Source organism: Kryptolebias marmoratus, linkage group LG1 (assembly GCF_001649575.2).
Source record: "Kryptolebias marmoratus isolate JLee-2015 linkage group LG1, ASM164957v2, whole genome shotgun sequence".
NCBI classification, from domain to species: domain Eukaryota; kingdom Metazoa; phylum Chordata; class Actinopteri; order Cyprinodontiformes; family Rivulidae; genus Kryptolebias; species Kryptolebias marmoratus.
Genome location: NC_051430.1, coordinates 14,959,734 through 14,981,896, shown reverse-complemented (window position 1 = coordinate 14,981,896; position 22,163 = coordinate 14,959,734). Strand labels below are relative to the sequence as shown.

At 40.2% G+C, this 22,163-nt stretch overlaps 1 protein-coding gene across 9 annotated transcripts in view; it reads right to left on the bottom strand.

Moving 5' to 3' along the window:
* Positions 1-4,875: 4,875 nt before the first annotated feature.
* The window catches only part of trpm3 (transient receptor potential cation channel, subfamily M, member 3), a 146,449-nt gene continuing 129,161 nt past the window's right edge, over positions 4,876-22,163 (bottom strand). For 5 of the 9 annotated variants that reach the window (XM_025006129.2, XM_017417204.3, XM_017417206.3 and 2 more), the window contains 9 exons: positions 19,583-19,723; positions 18,112-18,240; positions 17,277-17,528; positions 16,097-16,271; positions 14,081-14,209; positions 12,349-12,499; positions 11,071-11,264; positions 10,713-10,845; positions 4,876-10,562 (listed from right to left, as the gene is read on the bottom strand). In XM_025006129.2, coding sequence (XP_024861897.1) covers positions 8,942-10,562; positions 10,713-10,845; positions 11,071-11,264; positions 12,349-12,499; positions 14,081-14,209; positions 16,097-16,271; positions 17,277-17,528; positions 18,112-18,240; positions 19,583-19,723 — 2,925 coding nt within the window. In that variant the 3' untranslated portion in view covers positions 4,876-8,941. The remainder of the gene's footprint in view (positions 10,563-10,712; positions 10,846-11,070; positions 11,265-12,348; positions 12,500-14,080; positions 14,210-16,096; positions 16,272-17,276; positions 17,529-18,111; positions 18,241-19,582; positions 19,724-22,163) is intronic. The other 4 variants (XM_037977343.1, XM_017417210.3, XM_017417213.3 and 1 more) reach the window with 2 other exon arrangements.

Sequence of the window (22,163 nt, the reverse complement as noted above, 5' to 3'; positions counted from 1 at the left end):
GCCGTTCTCTCAACTCCAAGAAACAATTTCGCGGAATCCTGCGGTGTCATAATAAAACCGGGCCGCGATTGGCTGGGAGAGAACGTGACGCGCCCTTTGCGAATGCGGTTTCAACGGCGCGAGTGACGGGACAATGGACCAATCACAGGCGAGGATTGCCAATAAGAGGGCAGGACCAGGGTGATGCTGCGTTTATGTACTGATTAGAGCTGGGAATTAGGAGTTTCAGGGTGTAATTTAGTTTCAGCTAAATTTGTTACGATTTGATACCTTAGCGTAATAACCATTTGATAATTCTAGAAAAAAGACATTTTCATTCGTAATAATTAATGAAAGTAATAAATTGTAGTTTGTTATGATTTAGTCTATATAGGATTATTGTATAGCAGTATATCAGCAAATTTTATCCTATTGTATTCAAAAAAGTCCTTGTTTCTTGACTGTTTTCAAGGCCCAATTTTGCTATTTTCTATCTACAACAATTAAATTTGTACAACTTGAACTAACAATTGTTTAAAGGTGTTCATTGAAAATATAAAATAAACTAGAAAAAAAAGGTTCTCCTGACCTATATCAAATGATGCAGTTTGAACGAGTTTATTCTGGTAGTTTTCCAAATATACTGATACGCATTTCTAAAATGTGGGCACACACTCAACGTAAACAAAGCTTTGGACTGAATCTGCCCAAAAAAACCGATGGACGCTTGAGTGTGTTTGTGTTTGTCCTACATAAATCTGACCGCAGTCTGTGTAAGTAAACAATAATGGCAGAACTGGGCAAGCATAGAATCTTAGAGAACACATTTAGGTGTAAATACATGGGTGAATCTGCTAAACGTGAAAGAAAAGAGGAAGAACAAGTCAGACAACTGTCAAGAATAAATAACGGGTCTCAAGCATGGTGTAGATGCACCATAAAGACAGAGCTCTGCATTTAAACACACAAAGCTTATGCAGAACTTCTGTTAGACCAGTAAGTTTACCATTTCAACAGGGTTTTTTTTTCAGCTCTAGTCTGAGATTGTTTTAGGAATCTACTGTGCTCAACAAATCTGACCGTAAATGAAAATTGTCTAACTTCTTGATCCCAAACAGCTCTTCCATGGACTTTGCCATTGTATTTTCAGTTACTTTAGCTGTTTCTGTAGTTGGCACCTGTTCACAAATTCTGCTTAAGTCATAACAGACACAATGACCATGATAGTGGAGAAAATGGTGTGGATTTGGTTTCTTACTTTATGAATTTCTTTTGAGAAAAACTGACTCAAAAATGTGTCATAGCATGGGCATGTTTCCTGCTCATTAGAAGTGAATGAACTCAAGCACTGTGTCTCATTATGTTTTATTCGAGGACTGGTCTCACTGTATCCCAGTTTTACAATGCAATCCAAAGTAAGCACCACTCTGTATCTGTTCCTGAAGCTGCACTTGAACTCATTAAACTTTTCTTTTTCTGCTTTGACAAAAAAAAAAAAAAAAAAGACAAATATTTATTCTCTCCTAAGTGCAGTTGCAGTGCAGGGCAGCAGACAAACTTTAATGCACATGGTCCTCTTGAAAAAAACGTTGGAAGCCCCCACCTCCCCAAACCCCCTCACACACCCCTCGCCCTCCCACCTTCCATTTTTAGAATGGAGAGCTTTCTGTGAGGTGGGAGGTTCCTGCAAGTTCCTAGAAAACCCTACTCAGCTTTTAGGGTGCAGGGATTGTGTAATGCACTGCAAACACAACATAAGTGAGACAAAATGTCCCAAATTGAGACAACATGTACTCGTGTTTTGTTTTTGTTTTTTTTGTTTGTTTTTTTTTTGTTTAGTTTTGTTCTTGTCTGGAAGGACATTTTTCTCCAAAGTCAGTTTTATAGAAGATTAAAAGTTGTTTTGGGCAAGAAATCTGCTTTTTGTGGTCATTTTGGCAGGTTTTTGTTTGTTTAGTTGGCAGATAGGTTTGTTTACCAAATGTGTGTATGTATATATGCCTTGTATAAGCTTATATAACACATATTATACTTTCCCCCCTCAAATTTTATAATAAATACCCCTCATATGTGTTTTCTACCTTTTTTAATCACATGACTTGACAAAAACTAAAGTTAGAGGTCTAGTATGACCTTTATATTGTGTGCTTTCTATATTATGGAGCTGGGAGTGAAGAGTACCCCACTTCTTTTAATTAATAGGTTAATTCCCATCAGTTTCGGATAAATCCTGTTTACAAAGCAGCCGTAATCCACACCTTAAATGATCATATTCCGCCTAACTTATGTCTGATGTTGACACAATATGGGAAACAAGCTGCAGCTACAAGTGGTAAAGTTCAGGAAGAGTGCACACAGAGTCCCTGTTTGTGCGCCACAGAATCAACACCGCACACTTTCCCAGGATTGGCACTGACGGACCACCCCCACACTCCCTCGTCCCACTTTGCTCAATTCAGAGGAAGAAGCCCCAGAAATTTCTAGGAAAAAAAAAAAAAAGTCTTGTTGAAACTGGGGTGTTGGGCTCGTGCATCCCGCAGTCACCCCCCACCCCTCCACCCGCTCTTCCTTCAGCCGCCGAGCTGTAAACATTTCTGGGGAAGAGGAGGCGCTTCGGAGGGGGTTGCCGCAGTCTCCTCTGCTCCCCCTCTGTCTCCCTCCTTCCCTCTCCGGAGTGCAGGAGTTCAGCGGCGCTCGGCGCTTCTGGGTCATATCGCCGTGTTGACACGAGGATGGCAAAGATAAGGTTGTTTTTCGACTGCGAAGGCGCGTGCATATAATTTGACTGAGAGAGACAGAGAGACAGAGAGGGAGGGGGAGAGAGAGACAGACAGAGAGAGAGAGACAGAATGAGCGGACACGTGCGTAATCTCAGTACAGAATGTTCCCGTCCACGTGCGCAGTGTGAACTCGGCACTGCGAGTCCCCCTCCACCACCACACACACACACACACACACACACACACACACACACACACACACACACACTCACACACACCTACAGCAGCTCAGTTCTTATGAGCTTCAGAGCAAACACAATGCATACTAATATCACTGACTGAGACTCTTTTTAACCAATTTTGTTCGAACACTACTTCTGATACTTTATGTGCTTTTACCATTTTGGTGTTCAAAGTTTCTCTCCTTGGAGCAACTCTAGCGTTCTTCCTCAAGCCAGAGGAACCAGCTTCAGCCATGACAGCTGCAACTGTCACCCCCCATTGCAACAGCTGAGGAGAAAAGCACTGACAGATATAGTACTGTGCACAAGTCTTGAGTCATCCGTCATTTTTCTATATGTTTCTACAAAGTCATACTTTCCTGTCATCTTTAAAGTGATCTTAATCAATAGTTTTCAGGCTTTCTGGAGATTCAAAGGTTTTCTTTGGACTTTGGCTGCTCGTGTTACTCTTTTTCTTCCTTACAATTTGCAAAAGAATGGTTGATTGTTCTTTAAACCTCTTAACTCTGACCTATGAATTATTTAGGCATAAAAAGGCTCCACTGAAGTCGTTTGTGTTGACCACAGACTGTATATACAATATATTGCGAAGGTTGTTCATTCACCCATCCAAATCACTAAATCCAGGTGTTCCAATCCCTTCCATGGCCACAGGTGAATAAAATCAACCACCTAGGCATGCAGACTGCTTCTAAAAACATTTGTGAAAGAATGGGTCACTCTCAGGAGCTCAGTGAATTCCAGAGTGGTACCGTGATAGGATGCAATAAGTTCAGTCATGAAATTTCCTCGCTACTAAATATTTCACAACTGTTAGTAGTATTATAACAAAGTTCAAGTGATTTGGAACAACAGCAACTCAACTACGAAGTGGTAGGCCACTTAAAATCACAGAGTGGGCTCAGTGGATGCTGAGGCGCACAGAGGTCACCAACGTTCTGCAGAGTCAATAGCTACAGACCTTCAAACATCATGCGGCCTTCAGATTAGCTCAAGAACAGTGCATAGAGAGCTTCATGGAATGGGTTTCCATGGCCGAGCAGCTGCATCCAAGCCTTACATCACAAGTGCTAAGTGTCGGATTCAGTGGAGTAAAGCACGCCGCTACTGGATTCTAGAGCAGTGGAGACTTGTTCTCTGGAGTGATGAATCACACTTCTCTGTTTGGCAGTTGCCAGGAGAACGGTGCTTGTCTGACTGCATTGTGCCACGTGTAAAGTTTGCTGGAGGGAGGGTCATGGTGTGGGGTTGTTTTTCAGGAGTTGGGCACCGCTGCTTAGTTCCAGTGAAAGGAACTCTTAATGCTTCAGCATACCAAAATATTTTGGACAATTTCATGCTCCCAGCTTAGTGAGAAGACTTTGGGGATGGTCCCTTCCTGTTCCAACATGACTGAGCACAAGTGCACAAGGCAAGGTCCATAAAGCCATGACTGATGGAGTTTGGTGTGGAAGAACTTGACTGACCTGCACAGAGTCCTGACCTCAACCTGACAGAACACCTTTGGGACGAATTAGAGCAGAGACTGTCCAACAGCTGTTTCTGACCTCATTAATGTGCTTCTTGATGAATGGTTCAAAACTTCCCATAAGCAAACTTGTAAACCTTGTGGAAAGCCTATGCAGAAGAGTTGAAGCTGTGACAGCTGCAAAAGGAGGGCCAACATCATATTAAACCCTATGGATTAAGAGTGGGATGTCACTCAAGTTCATATAGAACTCAGCAAACTTTAGGCACTTTGTTACCAGCAATCTGTCATAAAGATTCTGTTGTGTTTCTTTTGTTGAATCCATACAAATACCAAAGGTAACACAGTTTGACACATAAAATGGTATTTTAGTAACAAGAAGGTGATTCCCAAAGAGCTACAGTTAAAAACTTAACATACAAATACTGATCAGCTGAAGGATGAAGTATCTCAAAGGTCCTGGGTCATCTAAGTATGAAAAATATGCACAAGTATGTTATCATTTGGTTGAATATTAAAAAACTACACAGATACCAATCTATTTAATTGTTTATTTAACAATGCATGCCAGACATGATCCTATTCACATTGAAGAATACAGATTTGTATTTGCATCCAAATACTCACTACTTTAATTTCATAATATAATCTCTATCTTTCTCTCAGTCAACATCACAAGTCATCTGTGTACACGCTGAGTGGAAGAACTGCATGCATTTAAAGGACATTAAATTAGGTGTGACCAGTAGTGGGATGCAGTAAGTCCCTTTTAGTTTATCAACATTATTGCAGAAAAAACATGTGTGTAAAACTTCCTTTATAGCTTACTAGTCACAAAGTTCATAAGAAGGAAGCAAATCTGTTGATTATCATTAAAACTCATATTGATAGAGCATAGGAAAATATTTAAAAAGTACTGTACACTGAGACTCTGCTGGGTTGTGTTGTCTTGGCATGCCTCCCTGTTATTGGTGTCATCTAAATGTCTGAGTTCGCACGTAAGTCAGTTGTACACACACGCTCACATTCACACCTCCCGCTCCACACCGGCCGCGTCCATATATCATACAGCCGTTTACCGATCGCAGAAGTTCCTACATGCCAAGGACACGTATGTTATCTGACACTCCTTACTGTGGGGATAAACAAACTGAGGAAGGAAAGTTTCTTTTCATTTCATAACAGGCCAAATGGGAGGGCCTAAGCCAAACACAGTCATTTGTTTTCATACTTTGCCATAGAGAGCTTGAGTTGAACAGTTCAACCTTGGCTTGTTTCTTAAACCCTGTCTGTCGCAGCTTTGTAGACAACAGGTCGACTGAACATTACTGCATCTGTTTCCATTTGGTTTGACAAAGTTTGGTTTGGTTCAAAATGTAAGCAGCAACTGTGCGTGACCAAAGCCTGTCTCTATGAAAACACACATATCCATAAACATTAAAAAGAAGAAAAAAAAATATTTTCCCTTTTGTTTTTTACTGTTGGCAATTGAAGCTCTAGCGGGTCAGCAAGTCGAGCCAGTATGAAGACATTCATTCAAATGCTATTGCTATTTCTGAAGACATTAAACAAACAAAAATATATATAAAGTTCATCTAAAATCCCCCAAAATTCTGGGTTAGACTCATAAAGCACAGTGATTATATTGAATGCCGTCAGCTTAAGACACACTCATCCAAATCGGCTCCTTTTAATAAAATCCCACCATGACTCTATGAAGTACACCCTCTGTCTTGCATCACTGGGGGAATATTGTCCCTGAGCACTAACCTGGGGTCAACCGTTTTGTCTCCACAACGTAGCCCACACATTTTGGTAAAGAAGCGGTAAATCAGATCTTTTGCATGAAACGACAACTTTACTCCTAATTCTGTCCATCCCACGCGATTGATACTGACCATGTCTCCGACACTTGAAATCTTATGTCAGTGTGAGAAATAACAGGATAAAGTGAAATTTTACAGATATTTCTAAGCAGAAGTGAGCGTTGATTGAGGTTGCACAATACCTTGTGCAACTGAAGACATTTAACAGTCTGGATGTTTAGATTGTACGACTGAGTTGTGACACAAGTGAGTCAGATCAAGCAGTTCAAGTGAGACAGAAGAGTTTACTGTGACAGCACCAGCCAAGCGGAGAAGCTGGGTCTCATTGTGTCTCAGTTTCACGTGCAAAAAAGACCTTTTCTTCTTAATCTATGACGCTCAAGACATCATTTTCTTAAAGAAATGTAGATAAATGTCCAAATGAGCAATGATACAGTCGACTGACAGTAACAATTCCTCCACTCTGTACATCAGATGAGAAACAGAACAGAGGTCTATGAGAAAATAATCAGTGATAGTTGGCCTCTATGGAAAAAAAGCAACAACAGAAGACAAAAATGTGAAGTTTCACAGATAAGTCCCCACATACTCCATCCATGCCCAAAAGGCACCCTAAAAGTTTGGTATTACTGGCAACTGTGGATTGCCAAATCAACAATAAAAAATCTTAGAAGTTGTTTGATAAAACACACAATAAAAACTACTTAAATACAATAAATATGATTGAAATGTACAGCATTTTAGACTATTCTAAATTCAATAAATAATATTATACATCATTTAGTGCATGTAGATGGTCATCTTTCATTATATTTAAAAGCTTAATTAGAAAATACTTATATTTTGACAAAAATATCACTGAAAACATATAAATATTAATTATATAATTCAAACAGGCGTTTAATCATCAGCAATGAGCAAGAAAAAACGTGTTAATAAATATAATTTTCATCTCAAAATAAATGCAAGAAGATTAAACAGAATTGAAAAAGCAAGAATATATTAAAAAAAAAACAAGAAATCAACAAGGAGTCTATTAATCTCATCTATATTATCTTTACAAATCTAATGAGAAAAACATTTTTCTTCACACCAGACTTCTTTCGTTAGAAATGAGAAAAAATAGAAAGTTTGATAAACTTATCTGGCTCTGAGATTTTGATAGTATTAATAACCCAATGTTTCTTCCTTTAATACACAACCTTCTTTAAAATCTCACCTATAATGCATATACTTGACAGCTTATTCCCAAGCTTTTTAAAAATTTAATAAATAGTGCTTTCTTTCTTTCTTTTTTTTTTTTTAAAGAACTCTATGTGACCTGTACACAATTTATATTTAGGGCAGTCATTTATAAACTACCTTCTCTTACAGTCGTGTTGCAGTGGTTTACCTTGAAAGTAGCCAAAAACAAATAGAGAAAATAAATGACATTATTGGAACAGGTGAAGGACGGATCTAATAACTGGATGTAGAACTTTGCAAAATAATAACATTGCCAAAATAAAAAAAAAAAATCTGAAGGAGATTACAAGAGAGCTAAGACTTAGTGAGTGGATTATTATTATTTTGGTGTAAAGGTTAGGCAAAAAAATAAAAAAAAACTTCACATCAGGTGTCTGCCAAGTACAGGCTAACTCATACACTCACAGCGCCCTCTTGTCCTCAATGTTTGCAATTGCACTTGTTAAAGCTGTGGGATCAGGCGTGAAGGATTTGTGTGCAGTGAGTCTCACCAGACACCACTTATAACGCAGACCACCTCTATGCACTTTAAAGCACTCATTCACCTACTTGACATAGACTCGTGTATACAGACGTTAGAGAAATGACTTCACTGAAATGTGTTTCTTTCCAGCTGTATTGACAAAAAAAAGTTAGGCTTAGAGACAAAGCATGAGTGAGTCAGACGTTTCTCCTCTAATGGTATGATACATGACCAAAACAAACAAAAAAAAAATGATGTCTGTTTAAAAAGAAAAACTTGTACATACTTCAAAGATGCACTAGAGGTAAGTTGTTGCCACGTTACAGATCAGAAGCTGCTCGAAAAGTCAGCTTTTGTCAAACTGCCAGTGATGGGTTGTCACTTATATGGTAAGTAGAAAATGCTTTAAAACAAAGATTTTGTAGTGGTAATAATGCTGATGCCAAAATACAAAATAATGTGAGCACATTTCTTTCTTTCTTTCTTTCTTTCTTTCTTTCTTTCTTTCTTTCTTTCTTTCTTTCTTTCTTTCTTTCTTTCTTTCTTTCTTTCATGACAGTGTCTATGAAATAACACAATTAGGAATAAAAGCGTACATTTTATTTTTTTTACTAGTGTGATTGATATGTGATGTAACACAGTGACAGATGTCTAATCGATGTAAAGTTGGTTAGTGGAAGACATACAAGACAAAAACACCTTCCATTGTCGGAATGTCCCACTGTAAGTTACTTTGCTACAAGAGGTATAAACTAATCTAAATTCATAGCTCTTTGTTTTGATGGGTTTACGTAGGAATTTCTAAATTTTCTCATTCATGGCTCAGGATAAAGCTGCCCTTCTATGCTGTGTGAATAAACTTTTGTAATGTAAAATAAAAAGGGAATAAAGTGTAGATATGGTCCAGATCAGCAAATACAGGCAGCTTTATCCTGCTGTCACCCTTGCCGTTTCAGTTTTTGACCCTAACAGTGTGTGCGTGCACCTATGTGTCCTTGTCATGTGTAGTTTTGTCTCTCAAAGCTGCGGAAAGCTGACGGAGCAGCCAGCTTCCTTATGGACAGGCTGTCAGTCTTGGCTGTTTCAGGCCTCGCTCCAGACTTGCTCCTGAGGAAAGGGTTTCTATGTCCCACCAGACCTCGCCCCCCAGGCCCAGGTCCCCTGTCTGCTCCCAATCCCGGTCCCCTCTCCATCCTTTCACTCACTGACAGGCTCTTCCGGTGCGGAGGGGCCAGCGTGAGTGAAGGATGGGAGTCGTCTGAAGAGCAGCTGTTTGCTCGCTCCAGCTTGGAGAAGGGGGAGCAGAGAGGGGCTACACTGGGCCCACCGAGGCCCCCTAATCGAGAGGCATCAGAGGCTGGAATCAGATCCTCAGGGTCCTCTGGATCAGACTCTGTGTGACTCAGCTCTGCCTCTCTCTCTGGGTGAGCAGAACTGATGTCTGACGGCTTGTCGAAGGTGAATGAAGAGGATGTCCCAGGTGAATGTGAGCATTCTGCAGGAGTGTATGGAGCCGAGACGCAGCGTGTATCGATGCAGTCAGTGATGCTGGTGTACTCTGCAGCCTTTACCTGAACCCCTGCCCCCAGCCCTCCATAACAGCCTCTTGGTGTGAACATAAGGCTGTGGGACTTGACAAGCGGAGGCTCATCCAGGAACGACGTGCCAACTGTCGAGAGGTAGCGGCTGCTCTTAGAGCGTTCCAGCAGCCCTGCTGAGGGAGGTGGAGACGGTTCCATATCCCAAGGAGGTAGGGTGGTGTCTGGTAAGAGGTGTGCTGAACACAATGACAAGTCAGCAGCTGCGCTGTCATCAAACATCGCTCCAGTTGTTCCACTGCTTCCTGCTCCGCCCTCCGAGTGCCTGTCGCCCAAACCGCTAGTGGCAGTGCTGCTGTACTCGCGGCCTCCAGGCAGCATCGTCTCTAAGGTGTCCGACTGCACTGAGCAGTCTCTCTGCAGAGGTGGGATCACACGCAGAGGATCAAGAAAGACCTCTGTAGGTCCCACCTCCTCAGACGTTGAGACATAGATATCAATGCATGAGGAAGGACGGTGCTGCTGGGAAACCGCCAGCGTCGCCAGTGGGAGGGGCTTAGACTCCTTGGTGGCGGCAGCTGAGGACACAGACTGTGAGCTGTTGGCTCGGTGGAGACTAAGTGAGCGCTCCTTGAAGAAGCTTTCAGCTCGTTCAGCCCCACTCGATCTGTCAACAGCACGCCCACCTCCAACATAAAATGAGTGACTCCTCGCTCGTGTAGCGATGCTTGTAGGAGAAGGAGGGGACATGGAGCCCTCAGCTGTTCCCTCCAGCGCCTCCTGGAGGCGGTAGGCATTCCCTTCGGTGCTGTTAAAGCTGCTCTGACGGAGGATGTATGCTGACTCTTGGCACTCTGCTTGGCGGAGTATGTATGCAGAATCCGTGCAGTCAGATGAAGTCCGGGATCGGGCTTTGCTGACCTCCACACGATCAACACCTGTTACACGCTCCAACGCTACAGTAATTCGTCCAATTAGCTCCTCCATTTGGGCCAGACGAATATCAACAGTTTGTAGTGATGCTTTCATGAAGTGCTCCCTCTCATTGACTTCTTCCAAACGCATTGCCATGTTCTCCACCCTAATGTAGAAGAGAAGAAAAACTATAATTACTGAAAGCCACTATGTGGGTTTTATTGTGTTCTACAGAGAAGAAAAGGCAGAAAACAGTCATATAAGTACTACAGTGTGTAGAAGTTAGATTACAGTCATTTGTGCACTTATGTCTGACCTCTCAGATGTAACTCTGATCCTCTCGTCGTTAGATGAGTGAAATCTGTCATCCTTCTCTCTGAAGTACTCTTCTATGCACTGCTCCTCAAAGTCATGAACTTTCTTTAGCTCATCCTCTGTGATAAAAAGCTCTGTGGAAAAGAAAAGATTGAACATTTTTAGCTCCATTGTCATGTTTCACTGGTTGTCCATATCAAAACTGCATGTGTTCCAAATTTTTATTTAGATTATGTAAATGTTACAGCAATGCAACTGATAAAGAGAAACAATTTACACATTTCCAATGATTAGAACTCTGAAATCTGTCTGTTGTTCAGACTCATTTTTCTCAGACTTTATGTAAACCTGACACTCACTCAGCCCATAGTCCCTCTCGTCGTCATCATGCTTGCGCCAACGGCAGCACAGATGCTTGAGGACCATAGTTATGTGACTGAAGATGATGAGGGGTGGAGGAAGGACTGGGCGTTCGTGGAAGGTCATGATGAGCTGGTAGCGCTGGAACTTCCACACCTGGTTGGAGATGGACTTCACCTCAAAGAATGTATTACTAAAGAGAAATCGAACAGAGACTCCAGATCAGATCATAACAGATGACATCCTCAAAGATTTGCGCAAAAGTCATTTCTTTATTCTTTGCTTCCAAGCAGCCAGACTTTCTTTTAAGCTTTTAAAGTAGCCTTGAAGGATTTCTCAAAATTTCTGTTTGGATTTTGGCTGCTTTTTCTTTAATTTTCAGTCTGGTGCCTGAACATTTTAAGAAATATTTTTGTTGTTTTGTTTATAAAACCATACCCAGCCCATTATATGATTCAAGCATAAAAAGGCTCCTAAACTTAATTTTAAAAAACTGTATTGTATTGATATATACCAGACAACAACTTTAGGCACAAATACATAATTTGTTCCCATTTCTTTAGTTAAATCTATAAAACATACCAATAATAACACAGTTTGTTTCAGGTCATCAATGGATGTATTTCACTCTGTTTTTTAAAGAGATGACTTTCAGATACTGTTTTATCTACAGATAATCATTGTAGACTTGTCATTTAAAGCGTCCAGTTCACAATATGCAGGGTCAGGTACAAGGACTGGAAGAAAATGACAGACAAAACAGCCAAAGTCCACAGAAAAAAGTTTGTAAGACCTTCAAAAAGCTTGAAGAACTATAGATTAAAATTAATCTTAAAGATTACAAAATATCTCTTTTTCAAGACTAAGTATAATAAAATTGAGAAATGGTTTGAAACCTTAACACAGTACTGTAAAATAAAGCAAATCAAGGGATCGAGCAATAGTTTATTATAGACTATTGGATGAACCAGCTCTTCTACTTAGCTGCTGTGCTACTTAAAGTTCAGCCACTCAGAATATGGTCATGAACATCCTTCTACACAATCCTTTACACAATAACAAATCATTAGCATTACAATGCCAGTGTGGGAGAAGCTGCATCCCAATGTGTCAGTATAATTAGAGAATGATCTAATAAGAGATGCTTTACAGCTGCTCTAATAGAAGCTAACAATCATTTTAAAATCTAAAATGAACTTAAGGCTGCTTTTTCCTAAACAGCATACAGTTTAAGATATTTAAATTAATTTGTTTTGGGAAATAAACTAAATACATACTTGAACACTGCTATGAGCAGGTTGACTAGCAGTATGTTGGCCACCAGCAGATAGCATGCCATGATTGCAGGGACGATCCAAGCTCCAGTCTTACAGGGTGGTAGGGCCACCACCACGCCATCTTCTGTAGTGATATTCTGTCCACAAGGAGCTGCACAGTGTCACAAAACAAACACACATAGACACACTTTAATACACTGTAGATAATGTTTAAAAAGAGATTTTAATCCATTTATAATTGTGGTATTATCAACATTCTGATTGCATGGTTAATTAGAGATACATGCAGACACTCAGCATAAACAGAAAACAAAGAAAAAAACAAAACTTATGGTAAAAGCCTTAGCAAATTAATAAAAATAACACTTTAAGACACAACCAGTACAAGACCACAATAACAATAAAAAAAGACAAGCAAGATCTAAAAACATCAAACAAACTACATAAATGCATATTTTGCAAACAAACAAAATGTATTTTTATGCTTTTGTTTTCTCAAAAAGGGGTTTCAGAAAAGTGGACGCTATAATGGCAGGGGCTCATGTTCAGAAATGGGTTTCTGAAAGCAAAATACACAGAACAACACATTTGTCATGTGTCATCACAGTCTGTGTTCCCAATATATTTAAACAAGTGTTTAAAATATATTGTCTCATATGAGAGCCATAGCTTTGATCAGCAATGGTTGATTGTGCTGAGTTTTTCTGAAATGTATTAAGGATATACACAGTATGTTTTTTTCATCCATGATGGTTCAGTTGCTGTGGCTGATCTGCAGAACATTCAGCATTCGTCCTTGGTTTGTCTGCCTTGGAGTTTCCGCCTATTCATGCTCATCATTTCTCAGTGATCAATTGTTTCACACAATGTAGCCCAAAGACAGAGAACTGAAGTAATTTCTTTTTTTTTGTATACATTTTTTTTTAACCTTCAAAAAATTTGGACTTAAAAACTCTGACAACTGAACCACGTGAAAAAACAGATTAGAAATGATGAAATGTGGATGGTAGCTTTGTTATAGTGTGGATGTCTGCACTGTTTTGTTTTTATCCTGTGTGATGTGATATTAATATTAGAGTAAATTTTAGTGCTTGGCCTTGAAGAATACTGGATAGATCAGTGTAAATATTTAAAATGTGAAGCAGCTACTCCAGTGAAAAGCTGAGCAGGCGTAGCGAAGTGGTGACAATGGTTCATGCGAAACGTGGATTTATCATGGCAAGGTCACTTCTTCAGATTAAAGTAATTTAGAATTAGGCAACAAATAAAAGGAAAGAAGCATCAAGAAGATATCAAATCTTTGATAGTTCTTCTTGATGTTGCAGCTGACCAGAAACAAAGACCATAAAAATATGAAAATACATCTGAAAAGTGCTGCATACCTAACCAGCCAAAACTAATCGAAGTAAAGTTGCTTACAAGGTATAGCCTTAGGTCAAGCTACTAGGTGTCTTAAAAATTTGAAAAAGTGCATAGTCTGACAAAGTCAGGCCTTTATTCACTTCAGATTTACCTGAACTAGTCAATTAAACAATACTACTGATATCCAGTAGTTGACCTGAGATGCCAACACAAGGGCAACTTTAGCCTTACAACCAGGAACCACATGCACACTTTTGTCTCAAGAGGCCTCTTGTGGTAGGAGTGGGCATGACATGGTGTTAATGCGAGGATGACGAAGAGGTGGGATAGGTAGATGTGGTTAAACTGAGGTCTATATGTGTAGAATTACTGGGATTTTGACTGCACTGGGCAATGTGGGATGGACCATTGCTACGCCAGGTTCCGTGCGTTCGAAAGTAATTTTCGACCAGCCAGAGTTTTTCATTCAGCCTTTGCTGTAACTTCCTACTATGCATATCTGAAACAAAGAATGAAAACATTATTTCAGATCTCTTCTCTTTGGGCCACTCCTCACATTCTGTGCACACCATCATATACAGTGCCATACTAAAAGTCAACAGAACCGCACACAGACAAATCCTTACTCTCAGGACATTTTCTCACAGACATTCCCCACACTTCTTTTTGTTTTATTAAAACACAATGTAAACCAGATATAAAAGAATAAAGATATACAATAAAACATGACAAATTGATGCCACATTGTAGTGTTCTTATATGCTACAGATTTGTCAAAAACTTAAACAATTAAGCAATTTGTCTAACTGATGTGTTTGATATGCTCCCTGACAAAAAAAGTGAAGCACCCAGAAGGAACGGTCCAATTTAGATGTAATTTGGTCCACATTAAGACCAGTGATGGGCATGTAAACAATTCAGTATGAAAGAAGTTGGCACATCAAGGATGGGTACCAGAGGGCATAAATGGTAGCATCACAAGTGAAACAATAATGTTGTCAGACAATTGTCAGAGCATCTAACAATCAGTGAAAACATTGAGTGAAGGTCACCAGCCACAGATGATGCATCATGTGTAGATGAATTAGACAGCATTACCGGTCCTTGGAGTTTGACTTGATGAATCGCATTATGGGCTTGCATGAGGTCAGGTGGTGGCATCTTGTATTGCCCGGCGTGTGGGGGTACAGATGTCACAGTGGAACTGTATCTTCTTTTCAGACTTTCCTTTTGATAAATCTTATAGTTAGGGTTGGTTTGGCCTTCCTGAACTATCCCTATGCTGAAGGATACACTGACCACATTTCCTCACTCTGCTGTCTTTACTCCCACTATGCTCCATGCTTGTACAGGCAATTATTGCTGTCATTAACCTGTGTTTTATTTTTTCCTCTTCTCATTGAAACTATGTCTGGACCAATCCTGTGTTTGTCTGTATCTCTTTCCTATCCTCTTAAACCCCAGCTTGTCAAGGGCGATGGCTGCTAATCCTGGTCCTGGTCCTGGTTCTGTTGGAGGTCTCTTCTTGTTAAAAGGGAGTCGATCCAGTGTTGAATATTAGTTCTGAACTTCCACACATGACCATAACGTGTGCATACAGTGGTGCTGAGAGGAGTTGACCCTTCCTGTCAATGTCATGGAAAGACACACTTAGATTTGGCATTGTGATGTGAGGGGTCAAAGGATATGGTTTAAGTCACCTTTTGCAGAGATTTGGGGAACCCTGATGACACAGAATTAGGTCAGTTCCATCCTGAGTTCAAATATCTTACTCTTCACGAGACAGCACCCTGGTACAGTCTTTCAACAAGACAATGTCTGGCCACACATCATGTGCCAATTGACTGCCTGTGTCTTGTTGAGGTCCTTTTATGGCCAGCCAGGTCATCGGGATTTTTTCCCCAATGAAGATCTGTGGGATCAGCTTGTAAGTCAACTCCGACCCAGTGCCAATCTGTTGGATCTGAAGGGCCAATTATAACAGCTGTGATGGACTTGCAGCAGGAAAGGATACAACAGCTGTATGACTCCATCCTTCATCAAATTGCTGCTTGTTTCCAGGGCCAAGGGGGTGACACATCCTACTCCCACATAGAGCAAGCCGTATGCCTATACTATGTGTTCATTTGATCTGATATTGTATTTATTGGAATACAGTCACATGACCATTCAATACATGCAGTTTCATTTTAATACAACCTCTTTGTCTGGGTGCTTAACTTTTTCTTGTCAGCAAGTGTATGTGCTTACAATCTTAAAGAATTTTTTTCAAATTTCATCAACAACATAAGTGTTTTATTTATTGTCGGTACTCTCTTCAGGGTCAAAAACGACCCTCCCCCAAATTTATAATGAATTTTTTTATCAGCTGATGCCCAAAACTTACGGTCAATCTGGTCGGCAAACACCTCTCCGTAGATCATCCAGTAAGGCATGAAGAAGATATTTCTGGCTAGCATCCAGGATGGGTCTTCATTGGGGTTGAGGATGGCCTGACGTGCCACCCCAAAACTCATCAGCACCACCAACATGATGATCACAAAATACATCATGTCGATCATCTGACAGAGGGGTGGAGAAGGGAAGGAGGGGAGGAGTAAAGGAATGGACAACAGTTAAGAGTGTTTAAAGAAGAAGTGAACTAATGAGGCAAAAGTAGAAGCACAGTTGGAAAAACTCAAATTAATTATGTTTGCATTTGCATATTTGATTGCTCTCCCTATAAAATTAAATTAGATTTGTTTTGGAATGTGACTCAGACCCCGTAATTAAAAGCCATCTAATTTGGTTTAATTCTTAGATTGATTAAAGAGGTTATATGGCTGAAGTGGCCACCCTCCCTCTCAGCTAATTTAAGCTCTACAAAACTGTGGTTTTGAATAGTGTTGATTAAGACTGTCACTTACTTTCATTATGAAAAGCTAAAACATTTCTTAGTCACATCTTTAAAGCTATTTTTGGATCTCTATTGTTTTTGTTATTTCTTCAATGGCTTAAACAAATCATCCGCATCACTCTTGTTAAATTAGACATTAAAATGTCAAAACAGAAAACAGTTACTAAGAAGACAACACAGCTGGTCTGTTTTTATGTCATTTATTTACTTCTCCTAAATTGCACTGAGATTTAACAAGCCTATAGTGCTGCAGCGCCACATGAGTCCATGACTTGACTGACTTCTCTCAACCCAGCTGCTGATTTTCATATCAAAGGCTTTATGTCCGGTGGTATACAGTGCATGTCAGAAGCAGTCAAGCATCAGATGGTTACGGATCTAGGTCTTCGTGCATAAATCAAAGGCTCTGATGTTGTACTTGTTGAGATCAAACAATCAAGTTAAGAGGTGCGGGAGCTCTATTAGCATTAGGTGTGCATCCCACTTACAGATTACACCTTTTGCAATCATGGAGCTCTGTCTGATTATACAGTCACTATCAATCATGCCAAGCAAAGTCAGAAAGTAAACATAAACCAAAGAAGAATGTATACTAAGTGGGAACTAATGAGATACACTGCTGAAAATAACACATAAACACAGCCAGTTGCCCACCCTTGCATCCTCTCACCATCTTGCCGATCATCATCACATAGGGACCTAGGTATTTGTTGACTCCAAAGATGTCGAGCAGCCGGATATACCAATAGATGATGTTGACGCAGTAGATGACGCGCCCGTAGCTCATGAGCGGTGGCTCCTGCAGACGCAGAACCATGCCGACAGAGAAAATGAGGATGGCCATGAGGTCTGTGATATTCCAGTACTCCTGAAGCCACACCTTCACCTTCTGCAGCAACTTCCCCGGCTCTGACATCAGGATCTGGAAGGAAGTGGTGAAAGATGCTCATGTGCTGGGCGGATAGGAAGAAATGTTAATAAAAAAAAACACTGTAGATCAGAATTGTGGAAAAAGTGACTGAAATGGGAGAACGGAAATGCATTCTTTAGTAACCACCATAAGAGGGCAGTATAAATTCATCAATCAGAGAATTGGACCTCTTACAGTGCAGCTGAAAATGATGTGACACAATGATTAATGCATTTCATACACTTACAGTATAAAGCCACAGAGTTGGGTTGGATTCATTATTTTGTCACAGTGTATTTTCTATTTACTTTTTTCTGTTGTTGTTTTTCCATTTCTGTGCCTTTCTGTTTCCACCACCATCTTGCTACACTTCCTTTCTTCCTAAATGTGTTTTTTTAGCTTCCAATTCACCAATCCATCACTGTTTTTCAAGTTTGTTTTGAGCTGTTTTATGAAATAGACATAAAGCTTAGACTCTAGTCTCCAACACAGATATGACCAAAATTAAACTGTGGGTGACATTACAGTTACTCCATTTGTGTTTTGCAATGTTCGATACATCTCCGCTTTCACATTTTGCCAGGATCTAATGTACCTCTCTCATTTTTTCAATGCCGTTGGTGAAGATGTAAGCGATGACAATCCACTCTTGGGGAGAAGGCCACAGGTCCATTTTGACCAGAACAATGTAGTTAAACAACATCAGGTATCCCACATATGCCATCTGCATAAAACACAAAAGCAGAAAAAGAAAGAGCAAGGTCTTATTTTGTGTTACTTGTCTGAGTAGTTCACCCAAACTGGAACAATGGAGATAAGATGAAGTTTATTTTTGTTCAATATATGGAAAAACAATCCATGTGGGCTACAGTGAAAAGGGCATTTATGAGTATCTGCTCAAATCTGCACTTAAAAATGCAGACTGACCGTAAATAACCCTTTACTTTTTAAAAAGATTTATTCTTATAGAGTTATTCTTGATAAAAATATTAAATGTGAAAAACTTTCAGACGTGTTCCACAGACTCAGCAGTTTTTTTTATATATAAACAGTTACTATGCAGTAATTATACATAATTTAATACAGGTAAGCATCAGAATGAAGCATTGAAACCTGGATCTATTTTTCCAGTAGCAAGTTAAGCATTTGAGTAATGCAAGTTGGTGAAGTGATTGTAATATGGGTGACTGAGATTTTTCCTTTTAAAACTCTTATACACAGCTGGATTCTATGATAAATTGGACCGTGGTTATTAAAGATGAGACAGCGCTCCACAGCAGGTGACAGGTATGAATACAATTTCTGTAATGAGTCAAAAGACCACCTCCTGTGACAAAACCAGTTGCCTGGTCTACAAGTATTATCACTTAAACATACTGTAAGACTATTTTTCTTTAAGCTGAAAGACAAAAAACAGGAGAAGGAAGACGGAGGAAAATTGGATGAAGCAAACAAATATTTTCTCAGGGCAAATAAACTGCTAAAATCCTTGCTGGTGCTAAAGAGATGTTTTCACTGGACGAACAAATTGAAGGTATCGGTAAGTTTAGGAAAACAACAACAACAAAAAAGACCAGCTTGTAGGAAATATTATGCACATGCTTACAGGCAGAGGCAACACCAAACCCAAACTATAAACAGAATAAAGATGCTAGCTGCTGTGTAAAAGATGCAAAAACACACATACTGAATACTCACTTCCCCTACTTGGTGTACCACTCTGTAAACTTCAGATCAAAAATTCACTAACTATGTATTGCCAGAGGTTTTACTGTATATTCAAACTACTTATTAAATATATCTACAGTATGTGAGATTCCGTTCTTTCTCCTCCTTCATTCTTCTGCACTTCCCTCATCACTCTGTTTCCAGCGATCTCCCCCTTCTCACTTAACTTTAGCACCCAGTAAAGCTGTTTAATGACATGTTGGAACAGGAGTCTAATGGCATCGGAGGCTGTGTGAGAGCGGACATTAAACGCATGAAGGATGCCTTTGCAGAGCTACAGTCGGCAGAAACTGCGTCCGCAGGAGAATGTGGGAGGTGTTGCTGAAGCCGACTCTCACCGTATGAAACCAGAACTTGACAATTGGAGCGTTGTAGAACTCGTATATCTTGCGTCCCATGGGGATGAGGCGGTGGCGGCTCTGAACCTCCTCGACATCCTTCTTTCTGGATGCCTCTGCGGTTACCTTACCCAGCATTGCCTGGGTGAACGCAAGCCCCGCATAGAGCGAGGGAGGAGGGAGGGAAAGGTGTGAGGATTCAAAGAAAGGAGAGTGTGGAAAGAAGGGAGTGTGTGTGGGAGGGGGGTACAAGGGAGGGGTTGGTAGAGATACAAAAAAAAAGATGGATGTGAAGGAGAAGGTGGGAAGAGATAAAAAAATATAGAGAAAGAGGAGACAGAGAGGAGGGTTATATTACAAACAATAGCACAGTTTTAACAGCATAATCAAAGAAGCAAGCGCAGGCAATGTCATCATTCCAAAATGTGAAATGTATGTTTGAGGTGGCGTTTGAGTGAAGGCTGATATTGTAACACAGTAATGACGAAGACACGGACACTCATGGATTGTGTCTCAGACAACAATTAGGAGACAGGAGATAGACAGAGATAAAGACAGGAGGAGTACAGAAAAACAAGAACAGGAAAGAGATTAGACATTGATATCTCAACTCAATCTGTGACACATTTCCTTATCCATGAGAGAGGGTTAGAGTCTACAGTTTTTATGGGTCATGGTCTTAATGTAAAAGCAACACCAGATCTCTGAGGGAGTTCATCCATGAAATTGTATTGTAAGTCTAAAACCATTGCAGACCTGGCAAAATGTATAGCTCCTGGAAATAGTGATGAAACATTTTCTGTTAAATCAGAAAACAAATCAAAGAAAATTTCATTATGTGCAAAGAAAGAAAAAAAAAGGAAAATCTGTCATTTTTAGTCCAAAGCACCCACAGACGGGCGCTTTGAGAATAACAGATTCGGATGACGTCTTTAGGGTTAACTAATCAAACTAGTGACCAGAATTGACTGATATTAAAGGGATAGGTCGAATATTTTTAAACTTGTAATTTGTGCAGTTGTTATCAGTCATCAGTAATGTATTTTGTAATATGGTGCACATTTATGTTTTGTCGTGTGCAAAAAAGAAAAGAAAAGAAAAAAAAAGGTTAAAGATCTATATTCTGGTTTATAATTGGTATATATAGTTATTATTTTTCAGATGGATTTTAGTTGCAAGTGTACTATTGTCCAGTAACCTGGAAGATATATTTATTTTTAGATTTACAGTAAAAGAAACAAAAAGCTCTGAAACTTGTTCAGGAGAAAATGCAAACATGTTTTCCATCCATCCATCCATCCATTTTCTTTACCCGCTTCTCCATTCCGGGTCGCAGGGAGCTGGTGTCTACCTCCAGCAGTCACTGTGTGGGATGTGGGGGACACCCTGGACAGGTCGCAAGTCCATCACAGGGACACATAGAGACAAACGAGACAAACAACCATCCACGCTCTCACTCACACCTAGGGACAATTTTAAGAGTTACCAATTAACCTAACATGAATGTTCTTGGTCTGTGGGAGGAAACTGGAGTACCCGAAGTATAATCAAATTATCAGTTCAGGCAAAAAAAAGAAAATAAAAGAAAAGCCTGTTGAGAATTCTAGTTTTTGGAGAGAAATAAAAATCGGAGCTTTGCAAACATCAGAAATCGATCAGCCTAAAAAAACCTGATTTGATTCATCTCTAGTCTTTACTGAACACGATCATTATCCATTCAGCAAGTAACCACAAGACATCACACGAGCTATTAGGATCATTATGGTGTGGTTTAACTAAAGCATCTGAGGATACAACAATACAATCTCCCTCTGTGGTGAAGCAGTTTGTGCGCATCTGTATGAATCTGTGTGATTCATAAGAACCTGAAGGTGCATTTGTGCAGTCAGAAGCCAGGGCAATAGGAAGAGGCTCATTACAAATGTATTCTTGGGGAAAAGGCTTTTTTGTTTAATATGAGAGAGCCTCAAGGGCTTTCAGTGCTACAGGGCTGCTTTTGTGAGTGTTTGCACTGGCTTGCTGGCTTAGCTGTATGCAGATGTACAGTATGTACAAGTATGTACAGTGGCGCTGAAGGAGTACAATTTCAGTTTAGTCAATTCTTGAGAGGAATACTGATCCCGTTTGGGTTTTGCAGTCACTTTCCAAACACCAGTCTCCATTTAATGAACACAAACCGGATCACAGAGTCATCGCAAGAACTGAATGGACTGAAATAGAAAGTATCCTATTCCTGCTGTACATCCATGTCTATGCAGATGGACCAACTCTTCCACTGTGAGCTGGGAGAAGGTGCTCAGACTCTGCGTGATTAAAGCCCTGCAGCATCATGCAGACACAGTTATATAATGCAAAAGCCTGGGCCTCCCATGCTCAGCAGCTGACATGCTGAGTGGTATGCTGCAGCAAACCATTACTGATGGGAGAGAGTGTGAGGGGCAGCAATCGGCTGGCATACGGTACTGTACCTCGATCAGACCTGAGCTTGGAGGAGAAGGAAAAAGAGGGAAAGAGATAGAGAAACAGGGGGAGGTTTGCGAAATAAAAGATAGAAAGCAGGAGAAAACAAGGAGCAAAGAGA